The 12,473-nt window shown below is 57.6% G+C and overlaps 2 protein-coding genes across 6 annotated transcripts in view; one reads left to right on the top strand and one right to left on the bottom strand.

Moving 5' to 3' along the window:
* CUNH1orf167 (chromosome unknown C1orf167 homolog) overlaps positions 1 to 4,267 on the top strand; it is a 17,906-nt gene extending 13,639 nt beyond the window's left edge. The window contains 7 exon segments of the mRNA XM_024750008.1: positions 48 to 202; positions 2,159 to 2,168; positions 2,625 to 2,741; positions 3,002 to 3,068; positions 3,071 to 3,136; positions 3,444 to 3,542; positions 3,862 to 4,267. Of these exon segments, the coding sequence (XP_024605776.1) occupies positions 48 to 202; positions 2,159 to 2,168; positions 2,625 to 2,741; positions 3,002 to 3,068; positions 3,071 to 3,136; positions 3,444 to 3,542; positions 3,862 to 4,142 (795 nt within the window). The 3' untranslated portion in view covers positions 4,143 to 4,267.
* Positions 4,268 to 5,004: 737 nt separating this feature from the next.
* Positions 5,005 to 12,473, bottom strand: part of MTHFR (methylenetetrahydrofolate reductase) — a 13,712-nt gene continuing 6,243 nt past the window's right edge. For all 5 annotated transcript variants that reach the window (XM_024749789.1, XM_024749792.1, XM_024749791.1 and 2 more), the window contains exons 5-12: positions 10,288 to 10,481; positions 9,321 to 9,571; positions 8,897 to 9,031; positions 8,538 to 8,718; positions 8,113 to 8,295; positions 7,194 to 7,295; positions 6,201 to 6,320; positions 5,005 to 5,836 (exon numbers count right to left, since the gene is read on the bottom strand). In XM_024749789.1, the coding sequence (XP_024605557.1) occupies positions 5,618 to 5,836; positions 6,201 to 6,320; positions 7,194 to 7,295; positions 8,113 to 8,295; positions 8,538 to 8,718; positions 8,897 to 9,031; positions 9,321 to 9,571; positions 10,288 to 10,481 (1,385 nt within the window). In that variant the 3' untranslated portion in view covers positions 5,005 to 5,617. The remainder of the gene's footprint in view (positions 5,837 to 6,200; positions 6,321 to 7,193; positions 7,296 to 8,112; positions 8,296 to 8,537; positions 8,719 to 8,896; positions 9,032 to 9,320; positions 9,572 to 10,287; positions 10,482 to 12,473) is intronic.

Genomic DNA, 12,473 nt, shown 5'->3' with positions numbered 1-12,473 from the left:
GGGTGGCAGCCCCTGGGGCACCCAGGACTCCACACCTCCTTCCCCAGGCTTCCCCGGGCCCCCGCCCTCCTGGAGGCGTTCCGGGTGAGCTTATGTGGGCAGCTGGGCGGCGGCAGCAGGGGCAGCACCTCCTGCTCTGGCAGGCGCAGGCCCAGCAGTCCCGGGGCGCGGCAAGGCAGCAGCAGCACACCCTTCAGCGGCGGTAGGGACCCCTCCCCAGGACGGGTGAGCCATGCTGCCCACCACCCTTGGATTTACTGTTTCCCATCAATCCTGGCCACCAGGGATTAAGCTGGGCTTATTTAAATTCACTTCCCAGAGCCCTCAGGCTTTAGGTTAGAATGGAATTTTAACTCCAGCAGCCCCAGGAGAAAGGGGTCCACAAGGAACGGTAATAATAGCTCCCAGTTAGGGGATGCTTCCCACGTGCTAAGCACTTTATGTGCTTTGTCACGTTTCATCCCCAGAACACGATGTGACATATCCCCATTTTACAGAAGGGAAAGCTGAGGCCCAGAGTGGTCAAGTGACCAGCCTACCCAGGTCTATCTGACTTAGAGCCTGAGATCACATCCACTCTGATCCCCGGCCACTCAGAACAAAGAACCCCTGAGACGAAGGCCTCTGTCCCCAGCTCCAGGGAACCCCTCGGGGCCACTGGCCTCAGAGTCAGCTTGATTCAGCCCCGATGGTGAGGGTGGTTGCACGCTTTTCCAGGACCCCAGCGGCCTTGTGGACACCACCCCTATGGGTTCTCAACAGCCTCCTGGCCGGGCAGTCAGCCAATTACAGGTCCATCAGCACTTACTGAGCACCCACTGAGTGCCAGCCCAGTGCTGGTCTGCTACAAAGAAGCACCCTGGGTCGCATCTGTTAGGGAGACAGACGCCTAAACTCATTATAAGTCATGGTACAGTCTAGGATCAAAAGAGGTAATTGGGGTCAGTAGCAATTTTTTGTCATTTTTTTTTATTAGAAAATGAAACATGCTCATTATAGAAAACCCAGAAAATATAAATGAAAAAATATTCTTTCATGACTCTCTCTACCCAAAGATAAGTGCCAGACCAGAAGCATTAGTTCTGATACCTGCAAAGGGTGACAAAGAGCTGGGTGGCCTAGCACGAGGGAAGAGGCCACAAGGAAACCCGGGCACAAAGAGTGACGCTGCATGGCGGTCTAGGGACGTGTCATTGCAGGACACATAGCCCCAGAGTTACTGGCAGGCCACAGAGTGTTCCTCAAGATGAACTGGTACCACCAAGAGTCCTGTTTCAGGATGCCACAAAACATGTCATAGACTCTAGAAAAGTTTCTAAGAAAAAAAGATGAAAGTGGTTTGTTTTCAATGGAATTGAAACGGACTGGCTTTGGTTATTTGCAGAATCCACATATTTACCTATGTGGGGCTATGGCGACAGCAGATTCTGGGGTCTCAGGGTATTTTATTTCTAGATCTGTGTTTCAAGAGAATTTTATTTTCAGAGTATGTTTATAAACACTTCCATTTCATTTCTGTCAGCAAAGGCAGGCAGGGATCCCGTTTACTGATGGAGAAACTGAGACTTGTAGAAACAAAGTAAATGTCAGGAATGGTAAATGGTAACTAAGGGGCTGAATTCCAGGCCCCCCCCTTTCTACCACACGCACACGCGCACCCAGGCAGCCCTCACCTAACGACGGGGGCGGGTTTTATGCCACCTCACGGTGGCACAGACTCCCTTAGAGAGCCCCTGGTGTCCATATAGTGCAGTCGCTGGGGGCTCGGGCCCTGGAGTCAGACCACTCCGTAGAGGTGAGGCCTCAGACAAGTAATTTGACTTTATGAGGCTGAGTGGGGAGAGTAATGCCCACCTCACAGGGTGTACCTGGCACAGGTAAGCTCTGATTGGTAGCCATTTTTGGTCCACTCGCCTTCCTGAGTCTCGAGCCATGTGGGAGTATGGGGAAAGAGGCAGTGGCCTGTACTGATGGCCATACTACTCTCGGGCCTTTCCTGTCTCCTCTGGGAGCCTCAGGGCTCGCGGGAGAATCCGTCCCACTTGTGTGCACACAAATAGGAGGCCCTGTTACTGATCGGGAAAGGAGTCCTGCCAGGTCACTTGGGCCCCTAGACGTCCAAGCCCATTGGTTCAGGGTTTCCTCTTTGTTCCCTCAGGCCCGCAGCTGTAGGCCACAGGCCACAGGGCCTGGCCTGCCCAGCCCAACCAAGCACCACAGCCCCAGTGGACAGAGAAAGCAGAGAGAAACGTCCCGGACTCCCTCGGGGAATAAACAATGTCTGAAGTGCAGGGATGAGACCGTCACCAGCCCTCACGGGCCTGGAAATCAGCTTTGAACTCTTGGCGAATCTGTCTTATGTATTTACTGTTTTTCCCCACCCATCTCCTCTTCTGGAATATTTCACAATTTTGAGAAAACAATTACAATTTCTCCTGGCCCACCCTTTGGGGTCACAGCCCAAGCCTTTGCAGGAGACTTGGGCAGAGGTGGTGGCAGCAGGGACACAGGCTCAACACCATTTCTTGTTAACTCTCTTCCTAGGGCTCAGCTTCCAGAAGTACCAGGGGGAGAGCTTACTCCCCTGAATGATGTGTTAACCTCTTCTGACGCCCCTTTGCCAGGTGACAGAGAGCCTCCCCTCGGCCCTGCCTCCCAGTTCCAGCTGCTGGGGCGAGGGCCAGCGCCCTACGGGGCCAGAAGGGGACCCAGCTCTGAGACCAAAGACCTCGAGGGCAAAGGTGAGGCCGAGCAAAGGTGTCTGGGGTGGGAGCACAGTGTGTGCGTGGAGAGGGAGGGCTGAGAGCAGGGGTGGAGAGGGAAGGCTGAGGGTGTGGGCTGGGCTGAGTGGCTTGCCTGACCTGGGCCCTCTCTGGCCGGTGCTCGTCCCGCAGGATTCTGCGGACCAGGCCTAGGCCCGTGGCTCTGCCCTCTTTCCTGGCCATGAAGGGGTCGTGATGCCCTTTGCTGTCAGGACACACACCAGGGCCTCTGCCCTCAGGAGGAAGTACCTGCAGCGCTGGCGCCTTGAGGCACTGCTTCGCCGGCTCCGGGGTTCCCTGCAGGCCAGGCCCGGGCAGCTGCATGGCAGCGCTGGGTAGCCGCTCAGGGGACGGAGTAGCTGACGCCGACGCTGGCGAGTGGGGTGGCCCCTCCCCACCCTCACGCTGACCTCCCATCACGTCCCATTCCCAGCCCTAACCCCTGGAAACGCAGTCTCTGAAAGTAAGTTCAGGCCTTTGGACCTACCAAGGCTGAAACCTTGGGAACAGGTGCAGGAATCTGCATTGTTAACACATCTCAGATGACACCTCCTCGTCACATCCCCTTCCTCCTGGTGCTGCAGAGTTGCAGGCAGGGAGAGGCAGCAGAGGGGCTGGGGGCTGCCGGGCCGGGGACAGTGGTGGGCCCAGCTCAAGGCCTCCTCGTGACTGTCCCCATAGCTCAGGCAGTGGCACCTGAGGCGGGCCTGGCGACGGTGGGCCCTGCGGCTGCAGGTGTCTCAGCGATTACAGCAGCAAGACGGCTGGGTCCATTCCCAGGTACTGGGGGAGGGGGGTGGCCCTGCCCCCCAGCAGGCCCTTCCTAGCCGTGCCACGCCTGCATTCCTGAGCTGCGGCCCTCCCTGCTTGGTGCCCCAGAACCCCTTCTTTTTCAGGGGAGGGGTCAGTTCAGTTAGAGAGAGCAGCCTGGATTCCAGAGCCCTTAATCCAGCTGGTGACCGCGTGCTGAGCACAGTCGTGGCCGTCGCTGGTCCGGGGACGGGCTTGGCCTGTGGCACAGCTGCCACTCACACCGTCTGTGTTGGGTGTGGGTCGCTGAGCGCCACCCCCTGATGTGCACTCAGAACCCAGCTTCCCTGATCGCAGGCCTGTGCGTCTGGCCCGGGGCAGAGGGAAGGGCCTCCTCTTCCCTCGGGGGCAGAAGGAGCTGGGCCCCGGAGTTCCTCCAGCACTGACAGCACACACCCAGGAGGGAGCCAAAGAGCTTCCTGCTCCCCGATTCCAGGCCAGCGTCTGGCAGCCAGGGGCCTGAGGGGCAGAGCCAGCAGCAGTGGGAGGCCTCGGAGCAGGCAGGAAGCCACCAGAGCCCCTGTGCTTGGTGGACTTGGGGTGAAGCAGGGGGCCCAGCAGCAGCTGTGACCCGTTCCCCTGGAAAGGAAAGCAGATCGGAGCCCCACCCACCTGAGGAGTACAGGCTCAGGCACAAGGCGCTCAGGCCAAGAGCTCTGAAGGACAATAAAACGCCCTCCTTAGCCCCGGCTGCTTCTCTCTGTCTCTCCTAAAGGCTGCCCCCTGCCCCAGCCAACCAGCCCCTCTGACCTGCTTCCTCTGCCGTCAGGCCGCCCTGTGGACAACCGGCCCCCTCTCCATCCCCCACCGCCCCCCGGAGCCGGTGAAGCTCCGCAAGCAGGGGCTGGGACAGGGAACAGCCTGCGTGCACGAGTCAGTCACAGCCCCTGGGCGGTGGGGCCTGAGGGCTGATGCCTGGGGAGCAGTGCCAGACAGACAGCTTCCGGGACAGGGTGCATGGAGGGGAGGGAGCGGCGGGCAGAAGGAGGTCCTGCCCGAAAAATAAGCCAGGAAGAAGTCAGTCCTGCTCGGGCCAACCTCACTTTCGCCCTCAATGGTAACAGGCAGGGCATCCCTTCACCCCTCAGAGCCAGGGGAGAAAAGGGAAGGCCAAGGGCTCCACCACGCACAAAGGTTCAGACACCTTTAACCCTTAAGAGGCACTTTCTCTCTCGAGCATGTGAGGAGACAACTGAGGGTAAGCTGTGACAAAGCGAGAGAGAGGCATGGACATATATATACTACCAAACGTAAGGTAGATAGCTAGTGGGAAGCAGCCGCATAGCACAGGGAGATCAGCTCGGTGCTTTGTGACCACCTAGAGGGGTGGGATAGGGAGGGTGGGAGGGAGGGAGACGCGAGAGGGAAGAGATATGGGAACATATGTATATGTATAACTGATTCACTTTGTTATAAAGCAGAAACTAACACACCATTGTAAAGCAATTATACTCCAATAAAGATGTAAAAAAAAAAACCAGCGCGCTGTAGAAAAGGGAGAAACTCAGCTGAGCTCTCGGCTAGGAGGCGACAACTATTAGGTTTCAGTCCAAGGCCCATCCAGGGGCCAGGGCCTGGCAGGGCAGTGGGCCGCCCCTTCATTCCCGAGTGGGTCGTGCCTGGCTGCAGCGCCTTGACCTCGCCATGTCTCCTCTGCAGTCCCACAGAGCCCACTGCCATGTTCGCTTTGCTTGTCCTCCATAGACCCCAAGAGCAAGGTCACTGGCAGTCCCAGGCTGGCTCCTAGGGGCTCCGTCAATGACAACCCTTCTCAGGGAGGATGTGTTCTGCCCACGTGCTCCTCTGGGGGATGGGGCTGCTTCCCACCGGAGCACAGACTCTCAGCTAAGCAGGGAACACCTGGCTCCCGTGTGGGGCGGACTCCGGTCCAGCCAGAGCCTGGAATCCTCACACCAGTCTAGCTGCCATCATCGTGTCAGGGGGTGGGGGGAAGCGAAGGAGAACGGGGGTCTCCCAGAGAACCAGGACGGAGAGGAGGAAGGCGGGACACAGTGGCCTCAAGCTAAGGCTGTCAGGGCTCAGGGTCACGGCGCCTCCGTCTCCCTCTTGCTCTGGGGGGGCCCGCTGAGAAGCTCAAACGTGTCTTCCACCACCTGCCACAGACAGCTGTCCAGCGGGAACTCGTTGTCCACCAGGTTGACCAAGAAGTAGTTGTCGTGGATGTGCTGGATGATCGTGCGGGACGGGGACTCCTCCTCATACAGCTTGCCCCACTGCTCGATCCACAGGGCGAAGGCCTCGTCCTGCACGCACGCACAGGCGCGCACGCGCACACACCCACGGAGACACCGGCGCACACACAGAAAGACACAGGTACATGCGCGGTCCCACATACAGACACGCCGGCCAGGTTAACAGGGCTGCCCTAGGGCCAGGGCTCCACACTCAGCACCCCAAGGGCCTCTGCTGCTGCCCGACAAGACGTTTCCAAGAATAGAACTCGGCCCACTGCCAGTGCCACCCCTGCTCCCCAGCCCAGAAGTAAACACCATGAGTCAGAGTCAGGGCGCTGCCAGCCCTGGGGGTGCGGCCCCCAGCCGCCCCGCCCGCCTGCCCAAGGCTCCAGTGGAGGTGGGCAGGGCAGGCCTGCTCCCGGCCCCCCCTTACCTTCCAGAACATGAAGCTGACTGGGTCCACCACTGTGGGCTGGATGATCTCTCGCCCAGGGAAGATGCCCCAAGTGACGGCGTTGGGCTGCAGCTCGGGGGCGTTGGTGATGTTGTCACCCTGCGGGGCGGGGGGGGGGTGGCACAGTGAGTAGGGCCAGACTTGGGGTACAGACAGCTCCAGCCCTCTCTCCCCGGGGGTGTGCTCCGCCCCTCCTCCCACCGTCACCGCCCCACCCCTGCCCCGCCTCTGCAGCTCTGTGACGGCCACGAGCCTGAAACCCAGACGTCACCCTGGGCTTTTCCTTCCTCCTCTTACGCTCCAATCGGCTCCACACCCACTGGTACTGCTCACTTCCTCTCGTGTCCAGCCTCGTGTCCAGCCTGGCCAGGCCTCTCTTTGCTACTCAGACCACCAGGGCTGCTGACTCTAGTCTCCCCTGGCCCTGTTATCCACATAGCTGTCCCCTGGGACCTGCCCAAAATAAAACATGGAGCCAAGGCTCCCTCTTGCCTATACGGTAAAACCCAAGTTCCAAGCAGGACAACTGAAACCCCTGAGGACCCGGCCCCGGCTCAACGCTTCAGCCTCACTCTGACCCCATTTGGCAGCGATGCCTCTGCACGCCCTCTGCCCTGTCCCTGGGATGCCCTATTACTCCCCATCCTTAAAGATTCAGGCCACACAGGAACTCTCCAAACACCTCCCCCAATCTCTCGAGCTGGACATCCCTCCCTTGGATCCCCAGCTTCTTCCTACGCTGAACTTTACTCTTATAAAGTGCAACTGCTTTTCACCCATTCATAATTATTCACTGATGGCTTCCCTGGCTAGGCTGGGAGCTCTCGGAGGGCAGGGGCCTGGCTCTGTCTGCATATGCATCTGGCACGATGCGTGGCCCCACTGGGCACTCCGTGACTGCTGAATGGTGGAGTAAACGTGGTGCCCTCACCCCGGCCCTGCTGAGCGCCCTTTGACCTGGGGCCGGCCCACCTTTACATCCACGATGTGGTAATTCACCCGGAGCTCGTACTTCTTCAGCACCTGCAAAAGCGCCTCCACTGTCTCTCGGGAAGTGAAGAACTCTAAGTAGGCCTGCGGGAGGGAGACAGGTGCCATCACGTAACCCCTAGTCCTTGCTGGATGTCTTCGCTGGGCGCTGCTGAGTGGGTCATGTGCTCTGAAACACCAGACGCCTGCCCTCCTGACCGTCCCAGGGAGGCATCCACGAGGACACTTAAGGCGTCAGGACTAGCGGTGGCCACTAGTTGGGAGTTGAACCCATAAGCAAAGGGAGGGGAGCAGGTACGTGAGGTTTCTCGGTCTGGACAGGTCTGAGGGACGTCTGCCAGCCCTTTGTCCAGTTGGGAAAGGTTCCATGGAGAAGTCACTCCAGAAGCTATACAGTGGGCCCAGTTTGGCAAGTAAGGCAAGAGAGGCCTGACACACCCCATCCCCCTGTCTGCTGGGTGGAGGGCTTCTCCAGCACCACCTGGCCACCAGGGATTACGCTGGGCTTATTTAAATTCACTTCCCAGAGCCCTCAGGCTTTAGGTTAGAATGGAATTTTAACTCCAGCAGCCCCAGGAGAAAGGGGTCCACAAGGAACGGTAATAATAGCTCCCAGTTAGGGGATGCTTCCCACGTGCTAAGCACTTTATGTGCTTTGTCACGTTTCATCCCCAGAACACGATGTGACATATCCCCATTTTACAGAAGGGAAAGCTGAGGCCCAGAGTGGTCAAGTGACCAGCCTACCCAGGTCTATCTGACTTAGAGCCTGAGATCACATCCACTCTGATCCCCGGCCACTCAGAACAAAGAACCCCTGAGACGAAGGCCTCTGTCCCCAGCTCTGGGGAAGCCCTGCAGGCAGGTCAAGGGAGGGTAGCCCTGTGCGTCCCTGCCATACCTTCTGGAAGACATAGCCCCCACCGGGGCCCCAGCCCACGACGGGGTCGGAGGACGGCTTCCCGTTGATGTTGGGCTGGGAGTTGATGGTGAGGATGCCTCGCCGGTTCACGCGCAGCAGCTCCTCCTTCATCAGGCTGGTCTCGGCCGCCAGGGGCTCATCATTCCAGGGCAGGCAAGTCACCTGGGGAGGGTAAGCCGGGCTGGGTCCCTCCCTGTCACGGTCCCCATCAGAGGCCCAGCCTGTCTCTGCTTCCGTAAGCCCCTTCCAGGCACCCCACGTGGGGACCCCCCAACTCACCTTCTCCCTTTGCTGAGGTGCCACCTCCAGGCACAGCGATGAGGCTCAGGGTGGGGCAGTCACGCCCGCGTCTGGCCCATGGGGCGAGGGGAGGTACCCAGGGATCCCATCCCAGCAGCACTCACTTTATAGCCGTTCTGGTTCGGCTCTCCCGAGAGGTAGTGGGCAAAGACTTCAAAGACACTTTCTTCACTGGTCAGCTCCTCCCCCCACATCTTCAGCAGCTCTTCCTTTGGGGACTTGCTCTTCAGGTAGAAGAGGTAGTAGTCCTTCAGCTCCCCGAAGGCCGGAGAGGAGGAATTGCCCCTGGTGGAGGAGGTGCCCGGAAGTCAAGGCACACCCCTGACCTTGGGCTCCAGACAGTAGCATCCACCTGCCCCAGGGGTGGGGGGCGGGGGGGGGCATTCCTGTGAATCTTATCCCGAGGGCTCCACCATGATTGGTCTCCCTCCTCCCAAGAAACAGTTCATTTGCAATGGCTCACCAGCGGCCGTTGGGGAACTCATCCCACTCCTGGGTGCGATAAATGTAACTCTTTGGTCTGGAGGCCCAGAAGATGGGACGGACATCTTCCTCCCGGCGCTTGGGGTGGGCACTGATGGCCCAGGGCAGGGGACGTCTGGGTGAGAATGGAGACAGAAAGGGTCAAGGCTTGGCCAGAGGGAGGGGGCACCACTGAACCTGGGTTCTTCCATCTTGACTCGTAAACGTCAAGCCGGATGGCATTCCCGCTGAGACTGGAGCCCTAAGGGTGCCACTAGCCACGGCACAGACATCCCCTCTGTGCCCCCTTGGCAGCCAGCACTGCCAGCTAGGGCGCACTCATTCTGTGACTTCTCTCTGACCTCCCTGCCCACCCGACTCTCCTCTGTGGCTCCAGGGCCTGAATTCGGGGCCACTGGCCTTACCTGGGGTCCTCGATCCACATGCCCAAGCGCTTCAGCACCTCTGTGGTGGCCACCTCGCGGTTGAGGGTGTAGAAGTGCAGGCCCGGCACCGAGCCGCTTGCCAGAAGCTCCCGGCACAGGCTCAGCGCCTGCTCGATGCCGTAGTTACGGATGGCGGCGTCATTGTCTTTGATTGGCTCGATCACGTCCTTGATCTGCTGTGGCACCTCCAGCTTGGACAGCTTTACAAGCTGCCGGAGGGAGCGGTAGCCCTGCCCAAGACACAGGGGGCCGTGGGTCCCATCTCCCTGCCCGTCTCTCACCCCAAATACTTATCCCCCCACCAGGCCTCCTGGCTCTGCAGTGCGACACAGACTGACCTGGGAAAGTCAGACCATCGTGTACCAGCACTTTTTGTACTCTGCAGGCTGCAGCCGCCGCCCACAGCATTACTGCCATTGGTCTGAGCCGGCCCTCTGGCCCCTACATGTACCTATTGATAAATGGTGGTCACCTAAGCCAGTGGTTCCCAGGCCTGACGGATGACCAGAATCGCCTGCCAAACTTCAGAAACGCACAAATTCTCAGGCCCCACCTCAGATCTATTACGTCAGAACTTCTAGGCATGGGATCTGGAAAGCCACGTTTTAAAAGAGCTTATTAAATGATTCTGGTGAGCCAAGTTTGGGAAACACTGATTTAACCCAAATTTATAATGAGAGTAGTAATCCCTTTTAGTGACACTTATCAATAAGCCCCTCCAACAGTTACCGTTGCTATTTTGGGGAGACATAAGAGGTAATCAAAAGAGGGGGGCAAGACAACATTTTGCAAGGACTGAGCACCCGTCTGACGAAAATCTAATGAGCGTCAAAGAAGAACTTTGGCCTGAACTCGGCACTTCAGGTTCACTTTGGCCTGAACCAAGGCCCTGGCCTGTGCTAGGACGGGGGCGGTGGGAGTCCATGAGCCCTCTCGGGACCCTCACCTGAATAGGGAAGATTCCGGGGAGGATGGGGCAAGTAATGCCTATCTCGGAGCAAGCCCTAACAAAGCGGAAGAAAGTGTCGGCCTCAAAGAAGAGCTGGGTGATGACGAAATCGGCTCCCGCGGCCACCTTCTCCTTCAGGTGCTTCAGGCCAGCCTCAAAGCTCTCTGCGTCGGGGTGGCCTTTGGGGTAACCTGCCAACAGGGATGACAGTAGAGGGAGACTGGCTCCACCTGCTCGAGGGGAGTGATGAAGCAACCGGAGAGCTGGGGACGGAGAGCTCCGGATCCATACCTTCCGACCCCACGGCACGGACAGGCTGAAGCGGTGATGGCTGGGCTCGTCTGATGTGCCCCTCACCCTGGAGGTGACCCTCGGTGAACGCTGCCTTAGAGCCACCCTCCCAAGAGTGGGGATGGATTGCCCCCAAACACCCACGCTGTCCTGCCATCAGCCAGGCCAATCTGGCCTGCACTTTGTGGCCACGGAAGAGAGGAAATGCTACATTCACAGCAGCCAGCCAGCCTTGGGGTAATGGGCGTGACTCTAGGTACTGGATCACAACAGTGCTTGTAATTTCATGTTAAAATTACTCAGGGGTCCCAGACAGTGCAAAGTCAGAAACCACGTTACACAAGGAATAAATGAAGAGAGTAGAGATGTTCTGCTTGAAGAAAAGAACGCAGAGAATATGGTAACTATTTCTAGACGCCCGCAAGTCTGTCACTGGGAAAAAGGAGTCACCTTAGTCGAGTTCCTTATTCATCATATTCTGGGCTGCTTCTGATGGCAGAAGTAGGATCAGTTTCAGAGCGCTGCCTGACAGTGGAACAGGCAGCCCCACAAAGGAATGGACTCCCAGTGTGTGAAAACAACGCGGCAGGGCGATGACCCTGTGCCGGGATGCCTGGGAGGCGGGGCCAGACGTCCCCTAGGTTCCCGACTAGCTCCAGGAACAGTGTGCTCCCTTCCCTGAACGACTGAACTTACTAGTGGCTCTGCCTGCACAGGAAAGACCACAGGCCTTAATGAACTGCAAGCAGAGCCACAGGCCTCAGTCTGAGGCCAGGGCAGGACCCCAAGCTGGGGCAAGCCTGAACCCACACTGTTGGGTAGCCGGGCTGCTTTGCTGTCATAATGCCGTTTCGTTCTGAAGAAACCCTGAGTCATCAAAACTGGATATAAAAACGACTGTCTTGGGGATGGGCGTGGGAGGATTAAACACTAGAGCTTTATACTTTTATACTATACTATACTATGCTTTTATACTTTATACTATTTTTCCAGCAGAAATTTCAGAAACAGAGGTTTTAATAGCTGAAACTCTATGAAATCTCAACAGCACCCAACAAATCCAGCAATTGCTTACGTCTGGATTTTGCTCAGTTTTACTATACTCTTGTTCTGTCACGGCCAGCTGGGTGCCTTCTAACCCACCGGCCCTCTTTTTCATCACTTTACCATAAGCAAAGCACCAAACCGTTCAGCAACTGTGCGCTCACAGCTCTGCTGGTTTCCCCTGGTGATCGTCCAACGCCCACCACGTGTGGGCACATTCCCCAATCAACCGACTGTCTCGTGGCCGCACGACCAACGACACTTCAATTCCTACCTCCTCATCGGGGCCTCCTAGACTCATCCACCTCAACGCCCTCTTCTCAACACTAAGAACAGCGGACGTGTCCATGGGGGCCTGGGGATGCAGCCCAAAGTCCCCACAACAAGTAATTTCCTTGAAGCCACGTGGCTTGTATTTTTAAATTCAGATCACTTTGATTAGCTACTCCATAATGTAGCCATGTTAATAAGAATGATATGATTTTCCCCAAAATATTTGAGAAAAATTGTCATGCCAGGGTGACGTGTCAGATTAATGCCCGGACTTCCCGTGTCCCTGGCACACACTGCCCCACGACACCCAAGCCCCCGTTTGAGAAGCTGAAAGCCCAGACCCCATGAGTCGGGGCAAGAGGGAAGGCCACGCCATCTGTTTCCAGCAGGTGAACCTTGCCTCCTGGCTGTAGCTAAAGAAACTAGAGTTGAGCCGACGCAGTTCTCTCTCCTGAGGATTTGGAACTGATACTGAGACCTGTCAATCAGTCTGGGCGAGCCAGGAGCAGGCAGCAGGTCACATGTGTACCGTACATATCAGAGGCAGAAAAAGCATACATATCAGGTCTACTGGA

The sequence above is a fragment of the Neophocaena asiaeorientalis genome, unplaced genomic scaffold (genome assembly GCF_003031525.2).
Source record: "Neophocaena asiaeorientalis asiaeorientalis breed wild unplaced genomic scaffold, Neophocaena_asiaeorientalis_V1.1 scaffold275, whole genome shotgun sequence".
Taxonomy (NCBI): Eukaryota; Metazoa; Chordata; class Mammalia; order Artiodactyla; family Phocoenidae; genus Neophocaena; species Neophocaena asiaeorientalis.
Note: the sequence above shows the minus strand (reverse complement) of the source record. Positions and strands in the feature narration are given on the sequence as shown.